Source organism: Lissotriton vulgaris, chromosome 5 (genome assembly GCF_964263255.1).
Source record: "Lissotriton vulgaris chromosome 5, aLisVul1.2, whole genome shotgun sequence".
NCBI classification, from domain to species: domain Eukaryota; kingdom Metazoa; phylum Chordata; class Amphibia; order Caudata; family Salamandridae; genus Lissotriton; species Lissotriton vulgaris.
The window spans coordinates 2,025,991,282-2,026,018,763 of NC_141693.1; the positions used below are offsets into that span (position 1 = coordinate 2,025,991,282).

Consider the following 27,482-nt stretch of genomic DNA (forward strand, 5'->3'; position numbering starts at 1 on the left):
GTTTTACCCTCTCTGCATGGACGGTAAGAGGAGGGAGGGAGCTCGGATCCAGAGCTTGACCCTCTCTGCATGGATGGTCAGAGACAGAGGGGGCTCAGATCCAGAGTTTGACCCTCTCTGCATGGATGGTCAGAGACAGAGGGGGCTCAGATCCAGAGTTTGACCCTCTCTGCATGGATGGTCAGAGACAGAGGGTGTCAGATCCAGAGTTTGACCCTCTCTGCATGGATGGTAAGAGGAGGGAGGGAGCTCGGATCCAGAGCTTGACCCTCTCTGCATGGATGGTCAGAGACAGAGGGGGCTCAGATCCAGAGTTTGACCCTCTCTGCATGAATGGTCAGAGACAGAGGGGGCTCAGATCCAGAGTTTGACCCTCTCTGCATGGATGGTCAGAGACAGAGGGTGTCAGATCCAGAGCTTGACCCTCTCTGCAGGGATGGTCAGAGACAGAGGGGGCTCAGATCCAGAGTTTGACCCTCTCTGCATGGATGGTCAGAGACAGAGGGTGTCAGATCCAGAGTTTGACCCTCTCTGCATGGATGGTCAGAGACAGAGGGGGCTCAGATCCAGAGTTTGACCCTCTCTGCATGAATGGTCAGAGACAGAGGGGGCTCAGATCCAGAGTTTGACCCTCTCTGCATGGACGGTCAGAGACAGAGGGGGCTCAGATCCAGAGTTTGACCCTCTCTGCATGGACGGTAAGAGGGAGGGAGCTCGGATCCAGAGCTTGACCCTCTCTGCATGGATGGTCAGAGACAGAGGGGGCTCAGATCCAGAGTTTGACCCTCTCTGCATGGACGGTAAGAGGGAGGGAGCTCGGATCCAGAGTTTGACCCTCTCTGCATGGACGGTCAGAGACAGAGGGGGCTCAGATCCAGAGTTTGACCCTCTCTGCGTGGACGGTAAGAGGGAGGGAGCTCGGATCCAGAGTTTGACCCTCTCTGCATGGACGGTAAGAGGAGGGAGGGAGCTCGGATCCAGAGCTTGACCCTCTCTGCATGGACAGTAAGAGGGAGGGAGCTCGGATCCAGAGCTTCACCCTCTCTTCATGGACGGTCAGAGACAGAGTGGGCTTGGAACCACATCTAGTCACCATCTCTGTCTGGAAAGAAAAAGGAACACCTGAATCAGATCCAGGGTCTGCCCCGTGCTGCATCAGGGGCAGGAGGTGGCTACCTTTGTGGTGAATCAATTCTGGTGATTCTCCCTTCCCTTTAGTGTGGACTCAAAGGAGAAGCAGCTCGTCCTCGGATGCAGACTGCGAAGCTTACCGTTGGGAGTTCATCTCTGACCAAGTTAGGGCTACAATAATTGCATCAATTAGGCACTATGGAGAACATTTAAAAAACTTCTTGCTAATTACTATAGACACAGCTTAGAGATACAAGGAATAAGGATCTACTTCTGGGATTATGAAATTTACTGGCTATTGAGCATTTTAGGTGCACCTGCCTGAACTAAAAAACATGTTTTCGCAGACAGCCATTTGAACATATATGTATAGGTCTAGTAATGCAACCCAAACGCTGCTAGCGTCAATATGATGTTTAAAAGGCAGGCGACCACTACGTCACTGAGTTTGGCTTTCCTTTCTTGCTCTCGTGATAAATGGATAACCCTTCCGCATTGCATCGCTTGTTGCATTCTATACATTAAAAAACAAACAAGGGGTTGGTGATGTACAACTCCCGTTTCCGAGCATGTCCAAGGTCCCGAGATTAGGAGCCATAAACACTCTTATTTGGTCTCTCTAATCAAAACATTCTTGTACAAGCCTCCTGAAGCAGGTAGGACAGCTGTGGACATCCATCAGACAGTCACTCCTGAGGATGTGTGAAACTGGGAGTTACACATACAGGTGACACAGACAGAAGAGTTTGAGTGTGCAGAGCAGAGTGTCACCTACCTCCCACTTAAAATCCTTTGGTGGTTGCGATGTTTTTCCTGGAGGAATCCAGGGGGCCTTGGTCTTCACATTGACAGTGCGTCGCAGGTTCCCAACCTCCCCTTTCATTTTACTTATGGATGGCCGGATCTAAAAATTTGAAGAGAAAAAGCAAAACACATTTGTATTCTATTGTGGAAGATCTTTATCACAACTGTCTGAGTCCACACAGCAGTACCGGATACACAGCAGTACCGGAAACACAGCAGTACCGGATACACAGCAGTACCGGATACACAGCAGTACCGGATACACAGCAGTACCGGATACACAGCAGTACCGGCTACACAGCAGTACCGGATACACAGCAGTACCGGCTACACAGCAGTGACAACTTGTCCTTCACAAGTTCATTGTAAGTAAGTTTTATTGATTGATACTAAAAATCATAACAATATGCTCGATAGCCCAATAGAAAAAAATCAATAGAATATATAACAATTCACACACAGATCCCAATGCTTCAAAATTAAAATATTAAAACGGGTCTAAAAAAAGGTAACTCTTTGGCAAGGCAAATTGATATTTTGAAACACTGGAGGAATCTGATGCAGGCTAATCAAAGGACACTACAAGCTGAATATCATTTCAGGTGGGTATTAAAATACAATTAAAACAATAATGGTGAGACTCGCATCCTAAAATCGTAATCAAATGTCATTGCTTATTTAGAACGCCTGGGTCATCTGCGCCATACATATCATCAATTCATCAAAATTAAAAAGACATACTATTCTACGACATATGAACGATTTTGATACATTTATTGAAAAAAAGAAAGGTTTTCTAGTGTAATAGATTATTGCTAGACAATACCCTGAAGAGCCCAGACCAGCCCTTCACATCTTCTTACCTACATCTATCCCCGACACATGAACTGCAGTGAGAGCCAGTCCATCCCACTTTCATGTGGGACTGCCACAGGATATAAAGAAGGGATAAGCCCCTCATGCCGTCATATGCGACGGTGAGGAAACTCAAAGACTTTTAAAAGGAATTTTTTCTGGAATGCCGTATGACTGACCAGGACATCGCCGTGAAAACAAAGAAACAACAAGTGAGAATCAATCCCGTTTGTTCAGAGTTCGTGAAGTTATTACCATGCAATCTAAGCAATCTGACGCCTTGCATGTGATTTTCCAGAAAATAGGACCATCAAGTGTGTGCATTGAATGTGGTTATGAAATATATATGCGGGGACTGACTGACTGATGCAATTTTATCCTCGAGTCTAGAAATGTTTCAAGTTAGCAGGATAGGCCATGATTCCATGCTCTGAGGAGAACTCCAGAGGTCAGCGGTATAAACACGTCGACAGCATTTGAGCAAAGAAACTTGGACTTAAAAGTGTTTTAAAATACTCTGGTGGAAGGGCAAGAGAACTGAGCAGCTGGGCTCTTCTCTTCCTCTTCCATATATTGCCTCTCTTGTACATTTTTATTGTTAAATACTGCTTATTGATTTTTCATGAGTTTGTATATCAATTCTCTACAGTATAAATTGTACAAACATTCTGTCATGCAATTGCTAATAGAGCGTTGATATGGAAAAGGATATATAGACAACATTATTTGTACAATAACGAAGGAGTGCAACATGAATGTCCCGACAGGAACTGACGATTACATTGATTGTGCAAGTATATCACAATAAACCTTATAATTAACGTTAACAACTGTTCCTAATATACCCTACGTGTATGTCAACAGCTTACTTTGGGTGAAGGTCCTAACATAGGGGGTCCTTATGATCGCGGACGGACTTGATTCTGTCCGCGACCATAGAGGAGGAGGAAACCTCCGCATGGCCTGTGGAGTTCCCTCCTGTGCAATTAGGATGTGACCGTCACCCTGGCAGTCACATCCTCTATTTTTAACATTGCGGCGGGTGGTGCTTCAAGCAGCACCCGCCGCAATGTTAAAAATGAAAGCTGTGCATTTGCATGCCCAAATGCCTGCCGCTCTGTGCACGCAAATGCAGGGGGGTACCTGCATCCCCCACCCCCCCTGCACCCCTGGGGGCCCGCAACGGGCCCCCAAACAAAAATCTGACTGCCTTTGCACGGTGGACATGCCGCTGTGTAAAGGCATTGAAATTCAGACATCCCAATATGGCTGGCGGTGTCTGAGAGACACCGCCACCATATTAGGCCTTTTCCGCCGCGGTTGTAAGCCAACCGCGGCGGAAAAGCAGCGGACCTAAACCAGGACCCACCAGCCATCCTAATGTGGCAGTGGGTCTTTGGTGGGTCCGCAGAGGATTTTCCGCATCCGCCGGGCCGGCGGTGGCTTCCGCCGGCCCGGGGGATGCGGAAAATCCTCCATCATAATGTGCCCCATAGTCTGTTGTTTATGCATATCAGGAAACTTAGGGTCCAAGATGGGGCGGTACCTCTTATAACGTGGAGTGCATCAGCTCAAGCTAACCCTGGGGATTGGGATATGCACGGGGGGAGAGGGGCCTGTTGTCATTTCCTTTCGGACATAGATGGAGCCCCTTTGGTACATTTATAGTGGTTTCGTTATTGATGCCGCAGGTATGTCTTACTCCGTGTGCCCATTGCTCTACCTGGACTGGAGTTCCAACTTACTGTGTTTTCTGTTTTCATTCTAAGTTAAGAATTCATAATTGTCAACATGTTGTCACCTTCTTGGGTTACATTCACAAGCACTCACATGGGTTCAAGCACATTATCTCATGTTCGATATGGGGCAAGTCTTGAAACGTTTGTCAAGAAGTGGAAGGACATTCAGAAACTCTGCTCTGGTCTATGGCTTTCACAAGCCGAAGTATAGAAAACGGAAGAAAGTGTGTGCATTGAATGTTATGAAATATATATGCGGGGAATGACTGACTGACTGACTGACTGACTGACTGACTGACTGACTGACTGACTGACTGATGCAATTTTATCCTCGAGTCTAGAAATGTTTCAAGTTAGCAGGCTAGGCCATTTTTTCGTTGCATACATAGTTTCTGCAGCCCAGCCTTTTCCCCTCTTTCCAAGGCCTCAACCCCATTTCATGATCGACTGTGAGAACACACTGCACAGCGAGGTCCAGATCACCACACCTTCACTGATCTCACACACAGTAAGAGTCAGCCCCTCACACCTTCATGAGATACCACTGCGGGGGAGGGGAGAGATTTGAGGGATGGGTCCACCACCATGACAACCACATCTTCCTAGGCGCGAGCACAATATGCAGCAAAATGAGAAGACGCTCACCCCTTGATTTATCAACAGACACACAGTGGAATATGAGTCCCCCCACACCTTCTTAAGCTCCTGCCTGGTGCTATAGTATGGATGCATGGGTCGCTGGCCTTCCCTACTGAGGGGGAGACGTCCACCCCTTGATTTATCAACAGACACACAGTGGAATAGGAGTCACCCCCACACCTTCTTAAGCTCCTGCCTGGTGCTATAGTATGGATGCATGGGTTGCTGGCCTTCCCTACTGAGGGGAGACGTCCACCCCTTGATTTATCAACAGACACACAGAGGAATATGAGTCACCCCCACACCTTCTTAAGCTCCTGCCTGGTGCTATAGTATGGATGCATGGGTTGCTGGCCTTCCCTACTGAGGGGGAGACGTCCACCCCTTGATTTATCAACAGACACACAGAGGAATATGAGTCACCCCCACACCTTCTTAAGCTCCTGCCTGGTGCTACAGTATGGATGCATGGATCGCTGGCCTTCCCTACTGAGGGGAGACGTCCACCCCTTGATTTATCAACAGACACACAGTGGAATAGGATTCACCCCCACACCTTCTTAAGCTCCTGCCTGGTGCTATAGTATGGATGCATGGGTTTCTGGCCTTCCCTACTGAGGGGAGACGTCCACCCCTTGATTTATCAACAGACACACAGTGGAATAATAGTCAGACCCTCACCTTCTTAAGCTCCTGCCTGGTGCTACAGTATGGATGCATGGATCGCTGGCCTTCCCTACTGAGGGGAGACGTCCACCCCTTGATTTATCAACAGACACACAGAGGAATGAGTCACCCCCACACCTTCTTAAGCTCCTGCCTGGTGCTACAGTATGGATGCATGGATCGCTGGCCTTCCCTACTGAGGGGGAGACGTCCACCCCTTGATTTATCAACAGACACACAGTGGAATATGAGTCACCCCCACACCTTCTTAAGCTCCTGCCTAGTGCTATAGTATGGATGCATGGGTCGCTGGCCTCCCCTACTGAGGGGAGACGTCCACCCCTTGATTTATCAACAGACACACAGTGGAATATGAGTCACCCCCACACCTTCTTAAGCTCCTGCCTGGTGCTACAGTATGGATGCATGGATCGCTGGCCTTCCCTACTGAGGGGAGACGTCCACCCCTTGATTTATCAACAGACACACAGTGGAATATGAGTCACCCCCACACCTTCTTAAGCTCCTGCCTGGTGCTATAGTAGGGATGCATGGGTTGCTGGCCTTCCCTACTGAGGGGAGACGTCCACCCCTTGATTTATCGACAGACACATAGTGGAATATGAGTCACCCCCACACCTTCTTAAGCTCCTGCCTGGTGCTATAGTATGGATGCATGGGTCGCTGGCCTTCCCTACTGAGGGGAGACGTCCACACCTTGATTTATCAACAGACACACAGTGGAATAATAGTCAGACCCTCACACCTTCTTACAATACTGCTTGGTGCTATGGTATGGATGCATGGGTCGCTGGCCTTCCCTACTGAGGGGGAGATGTCCACCCCTTGATTTATCAACAGACACATAGTGGAATATGAGTAACCCCCACACCTTCTTAAGCTCCTGCCTGGTGCTATAGTATGGATGCATGGGTCGCTGGCCTCCCCTACTGAGGGGAGACGTCCACCCCTTGATTTATCAACAGACACACAGTGGAATATGAGTCACCCCCACACCTTCTTAAGCTCCTGCCTGGTGCTACAGTATGGATGCATGGATCGCTGGCCTTCCCTACTGAGGGGAGACGTCCACCCCTTGATTTATCAACAGACACACAGTGGAATATGAGTCACCCCCACACCTTCTTAAGCTCCTGCCTGGTGCTATAGTATGGATGCATGGGTTGCTGGCCTTCCCTACTGAGGGGAGACGTCCACCCCTTGATTTATCAACAGACACACAGTGGAATAATAGTCAGACCCTCACCTTCTTAAGCTCCTGCCTGGTGCTATAGTATGGATGCATGGGTCGCTGGCCTCCCCTACCGAGGGGAGACGTCCACCCCTTGATTTATCAACAGACACACAGTGGAATATGAGTCACCCCCACACCTTCTTAAGCTCCTGCCTGGTGCTACAGTATGGATGCATGGATCGCTGGCCTTCCCTACTGAGGGGAGACGTCCACCCCTTGATTTATCAACAGACACACAGTGGAATATGAGTCACCCCCACACCTTCTTAAGCTCCTGCCTGGTGCTATAGTAGGGATGCATGGATCGCTGGCCTTCCCTACTGAGGGGAGACGTCCACCCCTTGATTTATCAACAGACACACAGTGGAATATGAGTCACCCCCACACCTTCTTAAGCTCCTGCCTGGTGCTATAGTATGGATGCATGGGTTTCTGGCCTTCCCTACTGAGGGGAGACGTCCACCCCTTGATTTATCAACAGACGCACAGTGGAATAATAGTCAGACCCTCACCTTCTTAAGCTCCTGCCTGGTGCTATAGTATGGATGCATAGGTCGCTGGCCTCCCCTACTGAGGGGAGACGTCCACCCCTTGATTTATCAACAGACACACAGTGGAATATGAGTCACCCCCACACCTTCTTAAGCTCCTGCCTGGTGCTACAGTATGGATGCATGGATCGCTGGCCTTCCCTACTGAGGGGAGACGTCCACCCCTTGATTTATCAACAGACACACAGTGGAATATGAGTCACCCCCACACCTTCTTAAGCTCCTGCCTGGTGCTACAGTATGGATGCATGGATCGCTGGCCTTCCCTACTGAGGGGGAGACGTCCACCCCTTGATTTATCAACAGACACACAGTGGAATAGGAGTCACCCCCACACCTTCTTAAGCTCCTGCCTGGTGCTATAGTAGGGATGCATGGATCGCTGGCCTTCCCTACTGAGGGGAGACGTCCACCCCTTGATTTATCAACAGACACACAGTGGAATATGAGTCACCCCCACACCTTCTTAAGCTCCTGCCTGGTGCTATAGTAGGGATGCATGGGTTGCTGGCCTTCCCTACTGAGGGGAGACGTCCACCCCTTGATTTATCAACAGACACACAGTGGAATATGAGTCACCCCCACACCTTCTTAAGCTCCTGCCTGGTGCTATAGTATGGATGCATGGGTCGCTGGCCTTCCCTACTGAGGGGAGACGTCCACACCTTGATTTATCAACAGACACACAGTGGAATAATAGTCAGACCCTCACACCTTCTTACAATACTGCTTGGTGCTATGGTATGGATGCATGGGTCGCTGGCCTTCCCTACTGAGGGGGAGACGTCCACCCCTTGATTTATCAACAGACACACAGTGGACTATGAGTCACCCCCACACCTTCTTAAGCTCCTGCCTGGTGCTATAGTATGGATGCATGGGTCGCTGGCCTCCCCTACTGAGGGGAGACGTCCACCCCTTGATTTATCAACAGACACACAGTGGAATATGAGTCACCCCCACACCTTCTTAAGCTCCTGCCTGGTGCTACAGTATGGATGCATGGATCGCTGGCCTTCCCTACTGAGGGGAGACGTCCACCCCTTGATTTATCAACAGACACACAGTGGAATATGAGTCACCCCCACACCTTCTTAAGCTCCTGCCTGGTGCTATAGTAGGGATGCATGGATCGCTGGCCTTCCCTACTGAGGGGAGACGTCCACCCCTTGATTTATCAACAGACACACAGTGGAATATGAGTCACCCCCACACCTTCTTAAGCTCCTGCCTGGTGCTATAGTATGGATGCATGGGTTTCTGGCCTTCCCTACTGAGGGGAGACGTCCACCCCTTGATTTATCAACAGACACACAGTGGAATATGAGTCACCCCCACACCTTCTTAAGCTCCTGCCTGGTGCTACAGTATGGATGCATGGATCGCTGGCCTCCCCTACTGAGGGGGAGACGCACACCCCTTGATTTATCAACAGACACACAGTGGAATATGAGTCACCCCCACACCTTCTTAAGCTCCTGCCTGGTGCTACAGTATGGATGCATGGGTTGCTGGCCTTCCCTACTGAGGGGAGACGTCCACCCCTTGATTTATCAACAGACACACAGTGGAATATGAGTCACCCCCACACCTTCTTAAGCTCCTGCCTGGTGCTATAGTATGGATGCATAGGTCGCTGGCCTCCCCTACTGAGGGGAGACGTCCACCCCTTGATTTATCAACAGACACACAGTGGAATATGAGTCACCCCCACACCTTCTTAAGCTCCTGCCTGGTGCTATAGTATGGACAGCATGGGTTGCTGGCCTCCCCTACTGAGGGGAGACGTCCACCCCTTGATTTATCAACAGACACACAGTGGAATATGAGTCACCCCCACACCTTCTTAAGCTCCTGCCTGGTGCTACAGTATGGATGCATGGATCGCTGGCCTCCCCTACTGAGGGGGAGACGTCCACCCCTTGATTTATCAACAGACACACAGTGGAATATGAGTCACCCCCACACCTTCTTAAGCTCCTGCCTGGTGCTACAGTATGGATGCATGGGTTGCTGGCCTTCCCTACTGAGGGGAGACGTCCACCCCTTGATTTATCAACAGACACACAGTGGAATATGAGTCACCCCCACACCTTCTTAAGCTCCTGCCTGGTGCTACAGTATGGATGCATGGATCGCTGGCCTTCCCTACTGAGGGGAGACGTCCACCCCTTGATTTATCAACAGACACACAGAGGAATATGAGTCACCCCCACACCTTCTTAAGCTCCTGCCTGGTGCTACAGTATGGATGCATGGATCGCTGGCCTTCCCTACTGAGGGGGAGACGTCCACCCCTTGATTTATCAACAGACACACAGTGGAATATGAGTCACCCCCACACCTTCTTAAGCTCCTGCCTGGTGCTATAGTATGGATGCATGGGTCGCTGGCCTCCCCTACTGAGGGGGAGACGTCCACCCCTTGATTTATCAACAGACACACAGTGGAATATGAGTCACCCCCACACCTTCTTAAGCTCCTGCCTGGTGCTACAGTATGGATGCATGGATCGCTGGCCTTCCCTACTGAGGGGGAGACGTCCACCCCTTGATTTATCAACAGACACACAGTGGAATAGGAGTCACCCCCACACCTTCTTAAGCTCCTGCCTGGTGCTATAGTATGGATGCATTGGTTGCTGGCCTTCCCTACTGAGGGGAGACGTCCACCCCTTGATTTATCAACAGACACACAGTGGAATATGAGTCACCCCCACACCTTCTTAAGCTCCTGCCTGGTGCTATAGTATGGATGCATGGGTTGCTGGCCTTCCCTACTGAGGGGAGACGTCCACCCCTTGATTTATCAACAGACACACAGTGGAATATGAGTCACCCCCACACCTTCTTAAGCTCCTTCCTGGTGCTATAGTATGGATGCATGGGTTTCTGGCCTTCCCTACTGAGGGGAGACGTCCACCCCTTGATTTATCAACAGACACACAGTGGAATATGAGTCACCCCCACACCTTCTTAAGCTCCTGCCTGGTGCTACAGTATGGATGCATGGATCGCTGGCCTTCCCTACTGAGGGGGAGACGTCCACCCCTTGATTTATCAACAGACACACAGTGGAATAGGAGTCACCCCCACACCTTCTTAAGCTCCTGCCTGGTGCTATAGTATGGATGCATGGGTCGCTGGCCTCCCCTACTGAGGGGGAGACGTCCACCCCTTGATTTATCAACAGACACACAGTGGAATATGAGTCACCCCCACACCTTCTTAAGCTCCTGCCTGGTGCTACAGTATGGATGCATGGATCGCTGGCCTTCCCTACTGAGGGGGAGACGTCCACCCCTTGATTTATCAACAGACACACAGTGGAATAGGAGTCACCCCCACACCTTCTTAAGCTCCTGCCTGGTGCTATAGTATGGATGCATGGGTTTCTGGCCTTCCCTACTGAGGGGGAGACGTCCACCCCTTGATTTATCAACAGACACACAGTGGAATATGAGTCACCTCCACACCTTCTTAAGCTCCTTCCTGGTGCTATAGTATGGATGCATGGGTTTCTGGCCTTCCCTACTGAGGGGAGACGTCCACCCCTTGATTTATCAACAGACACACAGTGGAATATGAGTCACCCCCACACCTTCTTAAGCTCCTGCCTCGTGCTACAGTATGGATGCATGGATCGCTGGCCTTCCCTACTGAGGGGAGACGTCCACCCCTTGATTTATCAACAGACACACAGAGGAATATGAGTCACCCCCACACCTTCTTAAGCTCCTGCCTGGTGCTACAGTATGGATGCATGGATCGCTGGCCTTCCCTACTGAGGGGGAGACGTCCACCCCTTGATTTATCAACAGACACACAGTGGAATATGAGTCACCCCCACACCTTCTTAAGCTCCTGCCTGGTGCTATAGTATGGATGCATGGGTTGCTGGCCTTCCCTACTGAGGGGAGACGTCCACCCCTTGATTTATCAACAGACACACAGTGGAATATGAGTCACCCCCACACCTTCTTAAGCTCCTGCCTGGTGCTACAGTATGGATGCATGGATCGCTGGCCTTCCCTACTGAGGGGAGACGTCCACCCCTTGATTTATCAACAGACACACAGAGGAATGAGTCACCCCCACACCTTCTTAAGCTCCTGCCTGGTGCTACAGTATGGATGCATGGATCGCTGGCCTTCCCTACTGAGGGGGAGACGTCCACCCCTTGATTTATCAACAGACACACAGTGGAATATGAGTCACCCCCACACCTTCTTAAGCTCCTGCCTAGTGCTATAGTATGGATGCATGGGTCGCTGGCCTCCCCTACTGAGGGGGAGACGTCCACCCTTTGATTTATCAACAGACACACAGTGGAATATGAGTCACCCCCACACCTTCTTAAGCTCCTGCCTGGTGCTACAGTATGGATGCATGGATCGCTGGCCTTCCCTACTGAGGGGGAGACGTCCACCCCTTGATTTATCAACAGACACACAGTGGAATAGGAGTCACCCCCACACCTTCTTAAGCTCCTGCCTGGTGCTATAGTATGGATGCATGGGTTGCTGGCCTTCCCTACTGAGGGGAGACGTCCACCCCTTGATTTATCAACAGACACACAGTGGAATATGAGTCACCCCCACACCTTCTTAAGCTCCTGCCTGGTGCTATAGTATGGATGCATGGGTGTCTGGCCTTCCCTACTGAGGGGAGACGTCCACCCCTTGATTTATCAACAGACACACAGTGGAATATGAGTCACCCCCACACCTTCTTAAGCTCCTGCCTGGTGCTACAGTATGGATGCATGGATCGCTGGCCTTCCCTACTGAGGGGAGACGTCCACCCCTTGATTTATCAACAGACACACAGAGGAATATGAGTCACCCCCACACCTTCTTAAGCTCCTGCCTGGTGCTACAGTATGGATGCATGGATCGCTGGCCTTCCCTACTGAGGGGGAGACGTCCACCCCTTGATTTATCAACAGACACACAGTGGAATATGAGTCACCCCCACACCTTCTTAAGCTCCTGCCTGGTGCTACAGTATGGATGCATGGATCGCTGGCCTTCCCTACTGAGGGGGAGACGTCCACCCCTTGATTTATCAACAGACACACAGTGGAATATGAGTCACCCCCACACCTTCTTAAGCTCCTGCCTGGTGCTATATATGGATGCATGGGTTGCTGGCCTTCCCTACTGAGGGGAGACGTCCATCCCTTGATTTATCAACAGACACACAGTGGAATATGAGTCACCCCCACACCTTCTTAAGCTCCTGCCTGGTGCTATATATGGATGCATGGGTTGCTGGCCTCCCCTACTGAGGGGAGACGTCCACCCCTTGATTTATCAACAGACACACAGTGGAATATGAGTCACCCCCACACCTTCTTAAGCTCCTGCCTGGTGCTACAGTATGGATGCATGGATCGCTGGCCTTCCCTACTGAGGGGGAGACGTCCACCCCTTGATTTATCAACAGACACACAGTGGAATAGGAGTCACCCCCACACCTTCTTAAGCTCCTGCCTGGTGCTATAGTATGGATGCATGGGTTGCTGGCCTTCCCTACTGAGGGGAGACGTCCACCCCTTGATTTATCAACAGACACACAGTGGAATATGAGTCACCCCCACACCTTCTTAAGCTCCTGCCTGGTGCTATAGTATGGATGCATGGGCTTCTGGCCTTCCCTACTGAGGGGAGACGTCCACCCCTTGATTTATCAACAGACACACAGAGGAATATGAGTCACCCCCACACCTTCTTAAGCTCCTGCCTGGTGCTATAGTATGGATGCATGGGTTGCTGGCCTTCCCTACTGAGGGGAGACGTCCACACCTTGATTTATCAACAGACACACAGTGGAATATGAGTCACCCCCACACCTTCTTAAGCTCCTGCCTGGTGCTATAGTATGGATGCATGGGTCGCTGGCCTTCCCTACTGAGGGGAGACGTCCACACCTTGATTTATCAACAGACACACAGTGGAATAATAGTCAGACCCTCACATCTTCTTACAATACTGCTTGGTGCTATGGTGCTAGAGGATGGACAGCATGGGTTGCTGGCCTCCCCTACTGTCCAGGGCACTGCCAGGACAGATACCAGGCAGAAATGTCCAGGCACAGACCTCGCTGTCCTTGTACCTGAACTCTTGGTGGTGAAACCTTCTGGCTCTTTTTCACATAGACGTGAACAGGGGTGCTCTCATCCACATGAACGTGCAACGGTGGCGTCGGAGAGCAGTTCTTCATATCTTTTATCTGACAGGGAAAGAAAAAAAAGATACATTAATAAAGGAAGTTGACCTCCATGAAACGTCCAACCTGTTTCATGCAGCTAAAGAGACAGCCCAACATTTGTAAGTACGGATACAGGATAAGAGTCCCACCGCAATACACTGCACCCACATACACACAGACCTCAAGCACTGCCACACCTGAACACAACTCACTCACACATAAAGAGCAGCAGCAGTGCCCACACATCAACAAACCTGATGCACACATGAAGGGATAAGGACCAGTACCCAACCCAACACACCTCATTGGACATGCACAGGGCCGATCAGTGACCCGCTGTAACGCGGTTCATCTGCAAGTACAAGGGCTAAAACTAGTGTCACACCCAAACATGATTCACCCTAATATACACAGACCTTGAGCACTGCCACACCTGAACACACCTCGCTCACACATGCATAGGGCAGCACGGGGTCCCACCCTTACACAATTCATCCACAGAACACGAGAAATTCAAAATTCAAACACACATCAGTCATGCATACACAGGACAAACCTAACGCTGCACCTAGACACAATATTCACATATAAACAGAGCATTTCTGTACCGCAATATGCCTTAGACACACATAAGGAGCCTATGGATAGCTGAACTGCAAAACACAATCTGCATAAGAACAGAGAAGTACCTGTACCCATCACACTTTAACATAGACTAAGACTGGACCACATCTACCGGCCTCAGACACAAAACCAGAATGTTCTGTTAAGTTACAGCTTACATGAATACATTTATGAGCAAGATCACATATTTAATGGTCCAACGTGGTAAAACAATCTGATTATATTTTTATTTCTTTGACTACTTTTTAAAACAAATCTGGAATATCACAAGAGAAAGTTTGGAGCGAAACATCACAGAGTTGAAAACAATTTACCAATTCAATAAGTGGATTTTGCTTTTCTGAATGTGAAAATACAAATTCAAGCATTGAAACTCTGGTTTATAAACAACCGATAACCGAGCGCAACAATACTTTATTGTATCAAAGCTTTCATTCTCTAAGACTTATTGAGAATTTACCCTATTCAAAGCTATCCTTCTAATTCTCAAAAACTGAGGATCCAACAAGGTGTAAAGCAAAACTGGAAGAAATAAACGCAGGTTTATGGCTAGAGGATATCCACAGAAGTTATTGGAAGGCATATTATCCTGAGCAATGGCGTTAAACCAGAAGGATCTTCTAATGAAAAAGGTCAAAGACACAATCAAATAGTGGTCTTTGTTTCCAAATTTTCAATTAAATCCACAGCAATAACAAGAATAATACACAGTGGGAACTGTTACAAAGTGAACCAGAATTTAGAGGTTTATTTAGAAACAAACCATTATTCACACATACAAGAACTAGGAATTTAAAGGAGTTATTAACCTAAGCAAGAGAAAAATCAGACAGTCAGACGGATGGCATGAAGAAGTGCAATAACTGCATTAATTGAAATCAGTAAAAACATCACACACCAAGAACGGGAGAACAAATTAAACTTGCACCAACGTCTGACTGCAATACTTCAATGACATTTATTTGCATAAAATGACCCTGTGGCTTAGTTTAAATTGGAAAAATGGTAAGGAAACTGAAAATATGAATCACTGAACATAAAAGCATGATTTGTAGAAAAAAAACACAAACTAGAATTTGGCTTCGCACTGGGTGAACTCGCAACAAACTATTGCACAACTGCGCTTTCAAGCTATAGAGGTGCTGGAGAATGCTCCCAGCCGCAACAACTCAAAACCTCTCTCAAAAAGAGAAACAATTTGGATTAAAAGATTGGATACTATGACCCCTAAGGGATTAAACGACAAATTGGAAATGAGTTGTTTTCTATAATGGCATTTGATATAAAAGGACAAAAGGTTTATCACCCTTTTCTTTATATTTGAAAGTCAAGAGTGAGTCAAATAATTAAGATAAATCATAGAATACAAATCTTATTCAGTCAAATAGCTCGAGCAAAGAAGTATGGAGGAATAGGAGATAACACATAGACTTAAAGTATAGTATTCATAAAGCACTCGGAAAAACTGTTTACTCATCGATTTTAGATTTATCATTATTTTTTAATAAATGAAAAAAACACCAGCGCACAATTTCTCATAACACACACTATACATCTCAGATGTTATTCAGTAGTGTTTCACTTAGGAGTCTGGACAACTGTGAGGTTTGGTTGAATTACTGTTATTCAGGAGTTGAGTGGATCATTCTGCCTAATTTTGCACATATAGACTTGGTTTGGAGGATTATCGTTAACGTGAGTTGAAGGGAACTTTCTTCTGTTTTTTTAAAATAAATGTTTTGTTTTTTTAGTGTGCGCACTGAAGGAGATAGGGGATAGCAACACACAGGTTTTGAAAAATCAGAGACATGGGTATCTAGCCACTTCAATATGGCGCTGATGCAGCACAGAGTGATGATGGTTTGTCTTGTTTCTAAGACTACCACGGAAGACGCGTTGACATCAGGGTTCCATTTAAAGCAGACAGTGGTGAGGCGGTTGCTAAGTGATGGCTCCAGAGCAATGTGTTTACGCTTGTATGTTGGATGAAAAGGTATGTTGGAGTAAACGGAAGCAATAAGGAAGGGTTCGTTTGTAGATGTGGTAGTTTAGAAGTACTTATTTATTGATGTTATAGGATAACTTTATACATTTCATTTGGTCGCCTGTGGAGGCTGTAGGGAAAAGGTTGTTACCTGGATTTCTCTACTTAAAGAGGAAGGTATGGGTGTATGCGGTGTACACTGCTATGATGTGGTCATCACTTGGTTCAAGGTCCAAATAACTTCAAACATTTTGTTCACACAGCGAGACCGACTTTGATAGTTTGCAAGTCAGTCAAAGTCTTCCCTCTAGATGCTGAGTGCACTACATATAGTTCAGATATCTACTATGCATGTGTGTGAAGAGCACTAAGCGTGGCACAGCTGTTTAGGTCATGGATTTCATTTTTAAGTGTTTAGTAAGAACAACCACAGGGAGGCTTTCACACAAAACATGGCAGGTTGTGACGTTAACACTTCACTAGTTTGTATATAGATGTGAGTTTTGTTTTGGTAAGCATCTTATTGTGTTCTGAAGCTATTATAAGTGAATAAGTGGTAAGCACCATTGAAAGACGCAATTACAATTACATAGAATATCCTCTATGTATCACAGTTTATTTACAGAGGCCTCTGGAGAAGAGAAATGGTCCCGAAATGCACTGGGCACAGACACAAAAATTTCACTTCAAAGCAATTGTTAATCTACAATGATTTTATGCAAAAATGATTTGGTGTTTGTTCAGAGAATTGGATATTTTTGTTCACAAGAGTAAGAGAGGTTTATGTATTAGCAAAGAGATTAAATATGAATTCTGTGATGTAAACAGATTAAACTGAATTTTGAAAAGGTTTCTGAATTATATTGTATGATAAATTTGCACGCAGTGCGTACTGTATTCGAGTGACTAACAGCGCTTGTGTAGCTACAGATTTCACGTAAGTGTGTTTGGCCGCATACAAGGCAGTGTTGCACGCAATGGAGTAGTTTTAGTTCTAAATAGTTCAAGAAAAAATTTATTGAGAAATTACAAAATCAATTGGTGTGCACACATACACTGATTCAACACAAGGAAGTGTGCCATGTCGACTCTTCAGTTTTCTCTGCACCAAGACACGCAGCCTGCAACTGCAGCTTGCATGGTCTTGGTGAGGGGTCTCTAGGGTGGCACATTTCGGGCTGCAGCCCTAGAGGGCCCTCTTCAGTACCCAGGCCTTAGGTACCAGGGGTACCATTTTCTAGTGAGTTAGGGGGCGGCTGGGATGGTGCCAATCGGAATATAGTTTTAGGACTGAGATCTGGCCCTGGGAACCTGGTTAGCAGGGACCCCGTGCACTTACACTCAATATGACATTGTGCATTGGCCAAACAAGTGAGGGCTAACCGTGTCAAAAAAGGCACTTTTCTACAGTCATTATGAGGTGCCTCTGCTGAAACCTCAAAAGGAGCCGGTAGGGCTCAAGTAGCTAGTGAGGTGGGAGAGAAATTAAAGGGAGCTTGCGTGGCCCTATTCTCCTTGGACTGCACGCGAGACGAATCCGCCTTGTCCTCACCAGGCAAGTCCCATCGAACGATATGTCCATGCAGGTTTACTGGACAGCATCACTCAATCTGGTGGACCGTGGCAAAGCGTGACTGCGAATGGTGAAAACGGAGCCAACTGAATCGGTGGTGTCCAAACCACAACACACTGTGAACTTGGCTGTGTCACAACTGTCCTGTATGGCCTGTGCAAGGACAAGTTGGAGATCTTCAGTACCAGCTGAAAGCACTTGAGCCACCGAACTGCAAAAAGGTGTGGGAATAACGTCTCAGCTCGCAGCTAGCCTTTTCCGACTGAAGTGCCAAACTGGTGGACAAAAAAACGTTTCCCAGATGTCTCCAGCCATTTTGATTTCCTATCCGGGAGAGGAGAGCTTTAAGGGGAGGTTTGCGAAGATGAAAACAGTGAATTCCCCAGGGCAGGGTGGTAGCGTAGTGCAATCCGGCAGTTTGCCTGTGTGCCAGAACAAGGTTTGACCCACGCCTTCAACAATGTATCTCGAATGGCCTTCTTAAGAGGTAAAAGGGGCTAAGTGGATGTGTGTCCCGGCTGAACAACTTCTGTAAGAACATAACATTGATCTTGACCTCCAAGGTGGGCAGCTGAAGGTGAAGAACTTCGGCCCCCCTACTTATGACCATGGTGTAAGACACACTCTCCCCTGCGCATGACCAGGATGCAAGAGGCGCCTCAACTTAGGGAAGGCATAAGGCCACTAGTCTCCTGCAGTCCATCCCAACAATTCTCTTCGGGATATCACCCGCACCATAGTCACTGTCCGACTATGGGACAGCCAGGTGCACATTTGTCTTTGTGGAGCCAGATCTAACGGAGTAAGTGGGACATCTCTGGACAGAAGCCAAATGGGTGTCAGAGAGGGCAATTTGAGCATAATTTTCCGGTGCTGATGCAGTCAGCATCAAAGTACCAGGTAAAGGCATGGACCTCGGCATTGAAGTCAGACTCAGGCAGGAGGCACAGGCTTCCCCGTTGGGGGCCTGGAGGGTCCAGCTGGCACTGATGGTGAACCCGCTGGCAGTAATCCAAGTGGAGAACCTCTCTAGTCCATGGGACCTGCAGGCGTGCCAGAGGGAGTCAAGGATACAACGATTCAGAGCATGGCCTCGTGGAACTCTTTAATCTGTTTAGGAGTGGTAGATGACCCCAGAAACTCGGGTTATAACGGAACAAACTGTGGGATCGATACAAAGTCTAACAACTTCGGGAGCAAGATTGAGACTATGGTGCTGCCCCGGCATATTCTATGGCGAGTGGGAGTGACAGGAAAGGGCAGAGTCCTGATTACATTTCTTGTTTTTTTTCTTTGAAGTGCTTAAGGAGCTTTATCGAGACAAAGTTGGAACCCTAGAACAACAACTGTGACTTCTGGATATCGAACGGGGCCAGTCTCGTCCCAGAGTCTTCTGGTGCTTTGCAGTGCGTCGTTTTGTCTTGCTGGATCATCTCTATGCCCTTCAGGTTAACTGAAGCAAAGTCACTGCAGGCCTTAGAGTCATGGTTCGACCCCAGGCACCACAGTCAAATATGATGAAGATCTGCTAAAGACATTTGTTTGCAACAGTCTTTTGGGAGGGGCCATGTCCTTTGCACTTAAAAATTATTTTTTTTATTGAGATAGGGGTCTCAAAGAGATGCGAAATAGCTCCTGAGCCATGTCTGGTGGTGTGACGAGAAAGGAAATGACATCAGCGAGAGTCAGTGGCATCTATATATGCTCTGCACATCATTTCAGGAGCGGAAAAGCAACAGTGGGGAGCCACACGGCACCATCTACTGGTGCACAGAATTATTGTTGAAAGGTTTCCAGATCTAGTCTGGCGCCTAGCGAATATTCAAAAGGTGAGCAATCGGAGGGCACACGTCTCTTTTCAGAAGAAACTGTACAGAAGCCAACAGCACAAACATGCTTTGAAAGAGAAAAGGTTTTAGGTGTTGTGTTAAAGCAGAACTCTTTTCTATGTGTGGAAACGGATCTCAAGGTGTGTAGATAAAGAGAGACAGACGGAGAGAAAGGGTACGCCTGAGAAAAGGATTAGAGAGTGCTTCCTAGAATAATCTGAAGTACAGGAGGGATTCATCTACCAAATGATGGTCTGTGGAGGGATATGTCACTGTACTGTGCCGTGCTGGATGTATTAGCTAGTCTATTCGGAGGTGTGAGGGGGTTTATCAATTGTATTCTAGACAGTGAGAGATTACCCAACTAATTCTGGTGAGGAAGAGCCTTGAAATACTTTCTTTTATAGAGTAGAGGGTTTCTGGGCATTAGAGGCCTGAATCTGGAGTGCAGAAAAGCTCAATGACCTCATTCTGAAGTGAGCGATTGTCTGTCATATTCTGGATAAAGGGAGAGCACCCAGCTTATGGTGGTGTGGGGGTTGGTTAACACTCACGTTGCAGTGTGTGAGGTTATATACACAACTCTGGAGTGCAGAAGGGATCATCTACCATATTCCCATACCAGAGGTTCACATACCGTTTCATGGAGTGCGGGATTCGGTCTGTGTAACTTGTGTTTCCTGGTTGGAGTTGCTGCATTCCTGTCTCTGCAGACTGTCCTGAATGGGGACAAGGACAGTTACTGATACAGTGTTAATCGACCACCATAATCCCAGCCATCAGACACCCAGAAGCAATAAATCACTGGAAGCAGGGCTCAAATTCAGGACATTGTCCGGAAAACAATGGCACCCTGGCATCAGACCTAGCGCTGCGCTCCTATTCCGCAGATATATTACCCAAACCACAAAGTTTGCACACCACTGGGGCTACACTCCTACCCACCACCAATACATCATCTTAGCCACCAACTTTCTACACACGGGTTCTGTTAGAAGGGGCGATCCCAGGGGGGACAGAGGTCGTTCTCCTGACCACCCCGTGACTCGCCTCTCCCAGGAACGCTGCCGAGCACAGGTGTGAGGCCCTACAGGAGAGGGCTTCGTATTTAGGATCGAACAGGCTGGGATTCCACCACTCTGTAAATGGACACCACACAGAGATTACTGAATAAAAGGTTCTTTACCAAGCAGTAGTTATGAGGTACTTTCAGGTCAAATAGTCAAGTATTTACATTCAGGTCGAGGGTTTGCAAGTTCTTGGTTGCAGGGGTGTGGGAAGCGGGACAGTCACAGTACTGGGGCCAGTACGACGCGTATCCGGCGCACGGCTCTCAATCCTCGAGCCGGGGGATACGGGCTGTTGTAGGCGTCGGTCGCACTGGTTGCTCCACTCACCCTCCTCGAGTTACGTTGTTTCGGTAGCGTCGTCGGTACCGCCGGACCAGAGTACTCTTCGAGCCGCGACCAGGTCAGCAGGGCTCGGGCACGAGTGAACGGTGTGTCCTTCAGTTCTTGGGGAGCCGCAACCACGTCAGCAGGGCTCAAGCAGAGGTTGTTGCAGCGTCGTGAGGTTTCAAGGGAGCCGCGAACAAGTCAGCAGGGCTCACGCCGAAGTTGTTAAAGTTCGAGGGAGCCGCAACCAAGTCAGCAGGGCTCAAGCAGAGGTTGGTAGATTTCAAGGGAGCCGCGACCAAGTCAACAGGGCTCACGCCGAGGTTGTTAAAGTTCGAGGGAGCCGCGACCAAGTCAGCAGGGCTCTCAATGGTTTCAAAGTTCGGGTAGCGATCTTTTCGTGAGATGGTTGAGCCGCGACCAGGTCAGCAGGGCTCTCTTCTTCCAGGATTCATCTCCCCGCTAGTTCCAGAGCGGCCCTGGTTATAGTCCTGTTTCCCTTTGATGTCCGAGTCCTCGCAGGCGGGTATCTGGTTGCCGGGGGCTGATTGTCGGGTTTCCTGCGATCCGGCCCTTTGAAGATGGGTCCGGGCGTTTCCAGACACCCAGCAGGGAGTGGGGCCAGCTCTCGGGGAGGCCGGAGGGACGATCGAAACCAGTCTTCAGGGGGAGGCCAGGTGTGTGATCGAAACTACTCCACCCTGTCTCACTCAAAGGAAGCCCTCTACCCCCCAGCCGGGCATGGCACGTCTGGTGCCTGTGTTTCGCTGCGGCCGGGATCATGCAGGGAGCTATGGAGTCAGGGATCTTAGGGAAGGGTGATGGCTACCGTAGGACTTCGGGGTTGTTGCGGGTTGGGGGCGTCCGGTACTGGGAAGATAGATGGCGGGATACGGGGATGGTCGTCCTATCGGTTGGTAGGGTCATGGAGGGAGCGGGGGCGGACAGAAGATGGGACGACCGAGGGTTTCTGCTGTACAGTGGCAACTTTCGGGCGCTGAGGGTTGGGGGGGTACCACGCCGAGGCCAGGTCTAACAGGTTCCATTCAATTACATCCCACCAACACATCACCCTAACCACAAACAGTGTACACTGCTTGATCTATCCCACTGCCCCCAACCTACACATCAAAGGAGGCAGAAACGTTGTGCACCACTGGATGGATACCTCTGCACTACACTAAAATACCTCTTCAATCAAAACCTTTGTATCCAGTCTCTGCCTCCCATGCTGCTAACGCACCAGCCTAACAGCAAACATTGCACACCACTGATTAGATAACACTGCCTCTCAAGCTGCCAACATGCTCTCCAACCACACTTCTGTACACCAAATATTGCATACACAAGCACACCACTCAGACTTCTGACTGTGTACCAAAATATATCACTCTAGACACGCTCTACCCTGATTATACCTTTTCATACAACTAGTTACATACAGTTGTGCACCACATCATCAATACACCAAACTAAACACAAAAGATGTACACTCTGAGAAATGGGTAGCACTCAAAATGGAATGTTTGCAGTATATACTTGAATCGAAAACGTTTATTGTGTATTTAAAAAGGTAATAACGCATATAGTTAGACATTAATAATAATAATAGAATCCACTACACTAACTAGTTGGGTGACCTCCCAGTATCATAAACAGTCAAGTCACTATTCCAACCAAAACAGCCATGCAGAGCCACCTATCGACTCGAAAAAGAGCCATCAACAACCATCTCTGTGTTGGGGAAAGTTGAGGTTTCCCATGCTGAGAAAGCCCAGTCTCCACTCCGGACAGTACCTTCCATTCATTCCCTTCAGCTTTTGTAACTAGAACTGCACTTTTATTGTGTTTTTAAGTGACCTGCAGATTGATTTTCTTAACACATATAAAAAAGTGTTAATATCCAAGCCAACATAAATCCATATTATCATACGTTAACAGTTAAAGGCGTTTTACTGCTAGATGTATACATGTGTGTATGTGACGAGTAATCCCCGAGTATGTTGTTGCAGGCAGCCCCCACTGCAGTTTAGCACAGCCTGTAGCTTTGTGTAGGGTGGTTCACTGCAGGGATTGCTCACAGACCAAGCCATGTGCAAACACACCATGCTTTGCACGTGTGCACTGGTGGTTTGCCACAGGCAAAAAGCCTCCCATGCATCCAACCGCCAGATGCACATGCAGTTTGCAAATAAGAGCCAATAACGAGCTCTCAACTTTAATGCAACCCATCAAGCGCTGCCAAAGTAATCAGCTAATAATAGCTTTTTTTCCCCCTATCATTAACTTCATTGTGCTTGTCACATCAATAGGAAACCGTGGATCCTACACTAGGCATAACTTGACATACCAGTAGAACACAAAGCCGAACGTTCCTGATGAACTTTGTGAGGATTCGTCAAAGCCATTATTTCACATCCTCTTTAACCATGCACCCCCCTCTGACGGACTCGTCAGTCATGATTTCACACCCTCTTTAACCATGCACCCCCCTCTGACAGACACGTCAAAGTCAATATTTCGCACCCTCTTTAACCATGCATCCTCTCTGACAGACACGTCAAAGCCATTAATTCACACCCTCTTTAACCATGCACCCCCCTCTGACGGACTTGTCAAAGTCATTTTGCACCCTCTTTAACCATGCACCCCCCTCTGACGGACTCGTCAGCCATTAATTCACACCCTCTTTAACCATGCATCCCCCTCTGACAGACACGTCAAAGTCATTATTTTGCACCCTCTTTAACCATGCATCCCCCTCTGACAGACACGTCAAAGCCATTAATTCACACCCTCTTTAACCATGCACCCCCCTCTGACGGACTTGTCAAAGTCATTTTGCACCCTCTTTAACCATGCACCCCCCTCTGACGGACTAGTCAGCCATTAATTCACACCCTCTTTAACCATGCATCCCCCTCTGACAGACATGTCAAAGTCATTATTTTGCACCCTCTTTAACCATGCACCCCCCTCTGCCAGACACGTCAAAGTCATTATTTTGCACCCTCTTTAACCATGCATCCCCCTTTGACAGACACGTCAAAGTCATTATCTTGCACCCTCTTTAACCATGCACCCCCTCTGACAGACACGTCAAAGTCATTATTTTGCACCCTCCTTAACCATGCATCCCCCTCTGACAGACACGTCAAAGTCATTATTTTGCACCCTCCTTAACCATGCATCCCCCTCTGACAGACACGTCAAAGTCATTATTTTGCACCCTCTTTAACCATGCACCCCCTCTGACGGACTCGTCAGTCATGATTTCACACCCTCTTTAACCATGCACACCCCTCTGACAGACACGTCAAAGTCATTATTTTGCACCCTCCTTAACCATGCATCCCCCTCTGACAGACACGTCAGAGTCATTATTTTGCACCCTCCTTAACCATGCATGCCCCTCTGACAGACACGTCAAAGCCATTAATTCACACCCTCTTTAACCATGCACCCCCCTCTGACGGACTTGTCAAAGTCATTTTGCACCCTCTTTAACCATGCACCCCCCTCTGACGGACTCGTCAGTCATGATTTCACACCCTCTTTAACCATGCACCCCCCTTTGACAGACACGTCAGTCATTATTTTGCACCCTCTTTAACCATGCACCCCCCTCTGACAGACACGTCAAAGTCATTATTTTGCACCCTCTTTAACCATGCACCCCCCTCTGACAGACACGTCAAAGTCATTATTTTGCACCCTCTTTAACCATGCATCCCCCTCTGACAGACACGTCAAAGTCATTATTTTGCACCCTCTTAAACCATGCATCCCCCTTTGACAGACACGTCAAAGTCATTATTTTGCACCCTCCTTAACCATGCATCCCCCTCTGACAGACACGTCAAAGTCATTATTTTGCACCCTCTTTAACCATGCACCCCCCTCTGACGGACTCATCAGTCATGATTTCACACCCTCTTTAACCATGCACACCCCTCTGACAGACACGTCAAAGTAATTATTTTGTACCCACCTTAACCATGCATCCCCCTCTGACAGACACGTCAGTCATTATTTTGCACCCTCTTTAACCCTTAGCCGCGGTGCGGGGGGGGGGGGGCGTGCGCGGTGCTTGTGACAAGCTCGGCTCGTCATGCTGCACGGTGGCGCTGTGCTCATGACGAGCTGAGCTCGTCATGACCACACCCGTTTCCATGGAACGCTCAGCACAGCAGGGGAATTATCCCAGGGTGGACGTTCCGCGGCAGTCACGACGAGCTCAGCTCGTCATGAGCAGAGCGCCACTGTGCCTCATGACGAGCTGAGCTCGTCATGAGCACCCAAGGTGTTTACCATGCGTCCCTCTCTGATGGACTTCTCTGAAAATCCATATAGGAGATAGACGCAAGTTAAAGACACCAAGTGTGCCACATTCTGTGCAGATCTTTGAACTCGCACTCAACGCATAAACACATCAGGCGTTTCACAAGCCCCTCTTTTACTCGGCCCTTTATCTAATATCACTGAAACCCCCGCATTCCCCTTGCCAACAGGCGCAAACGTTCATTTGGATTTATTAAACAAGAACAAATGGACCCTTTTTTAAAAAAAATATCCTCCCGTATCTGTGCCCCTCTTGAAGTATTTGCATGCAATGTAAGTACCAAGAACAGGCTCTGTGCCGAAAGATGTGCAAGGCCGTGAAATTAAGCCAAAGGTATCATTAAATCAAATCATTTTTGACCCACCTTCCCATAGACTTGCCCCTCCCCTTCAGATCTGCATGAAGCCAGAAATACTTGCAGGGAGCTTGGCTTAAAGGCAGCCTGCCAACATGCTCACATATGCACTAACCTGCTCCAAAGTTGCTAGGCCATGAAAACGTGTCATACCACAGAGGACCAAACATGCGGAAGGTCTGCCGAATGTCATGTAGATCCGTCAAAGTATGCCACAGTTTTAGAAATAAACACTTTTGCCCCACGACGGACCAGTTCAAATGTCCAACACTAACAAGGATGCCAAACATCTCCCACATCCTGTGCAAACAGAGCTAACCTTAGAGGCAAATCAAAAAACACCTTTGCAACTTTCAAGTTAGCTTTATCTTCAACCCTTCGGCACCATACAACGTACATTTTAATGCTAATTTCTAAAAACCTACTGGACGAACTCCATGAAAGGCAAAGCAAGTTTGGTGTAATGCTGTCTGTCTGTTTACCTGTAGCAGACAGCAAAGTTTCCGATAAGAATTAAAGTTGAAAACACTGCTTGTCTCTCTTCCCATTACTACACACTCATCCCCTGGACAGATCGAAGCAGACTTGCCATGTCAATGGAAAAACTCGTTTTAATGTTAGAAAGCTAAGCCAAAAGGTATTAAAGCAAAGAGAATTAACAGCGCCTATCTGTTATGCATTGGCTGCCAGCAACGTTTTATTTTACATGTTTTAGTTCATCTTTTTTACAAACATTTGTTTAATTGTCACCCTTATGTTCACATGCATGCAACCACAACCCTGGCAGGCTAAAGTTTTACAATGACATTCAAAGTGCATATGTTGGCACAAGCAGACAGATGAATGGTTTTTAATAGAGTTTAAAAAATATCAAAGATGGCCAACCTGGGATGCGCACATATAGGTCTAGGTAGCTATTTTTGAATGGGTTGGAAGCCCCATTTCAGAAGTGCCAGTAAAACACAAATTATTTCATGGTCCGTGTCAAATCACAGTAACAGCCCCAAATAAATAAACCACGGTCTATCGTTTCATTAACACTTTACAATTCCAATTCGTAGCCACTGTTAGCTTGACCATTCAGGTAATTTCAACTCTGTAACCCTTCTACAGACAAATGTACTTTACACAGAACAAAGGGTATTTTTTCTAAACCTGTACGTTTTTCGTCTCTTTTCTACTGACAAAAAAAAAAGTATAGCTCAGTATTTCACTTAATGTTCTCAAAAACTTCTAGATTCCAAACAAAAAAGCCTACTACCCCAAAATAAACACGAAATTTAAGAAATATATACTGGATAATGTGCAATATGGTCAAACTTTGCCATGTCATGGTTCCAGTGAAGTTTACAAACAACTGAACTTTTGGCTTTGTGGGTCATCATTTCACCTTAATCCCACCCGGCCACCCACCCTGAACCTATTTTAGCCCCGGAGAGCCCATCCCCCGGGGCCTCTATCTTAATTTGGTTGGTGTCTTGGTGCCACATGGGGCACCCACAATCAACATGTTGGGGGCTGCAAGGAAA

The 27,482-nt window shown here is 48.0% G+C and overlaps 1 protein-coding gene across 4 annotated transcripts in view; it reads right to left on the bottom strand.

Annotated features, from left to right (window-relative positions):
• The window catches only part of ODF2 (outer dense fiber of sperm tails 2), a 417,376-nt gene that overhangs the window by 381,498 nt on the left and 8,396 nt on the right, over positions 1 to 27,482 (bottom strand). For 2 of the 4 annotated variants that reach the window (XM_086924894.1, XM_086924895.1), the window contains exons 2-4: positions 20,500 to 20,581; positions 13,757 to 13,873; positions 1,907 to 2,035 (exon numbers count right to left, since the gene is read on the bottom strand). In XM_086924894.1, coding sequence (XP_086781020.1) covers positions 1,907 to 2,035; positions 13,757 to 13,873; positions 20,500 to 20,581 — 328 coding nt within the window. Of the gene's footprint in view, positions 1 to 1,902; positions 2,036 to 13,756; positions 13,874 to 20,499; positions 20,582 to 27,482 lie in introns of all 4 variants that reach the window. The other 2 variants (XM_086924892.1, XM_086924893.1) reach the window with 2 other exon arrangements.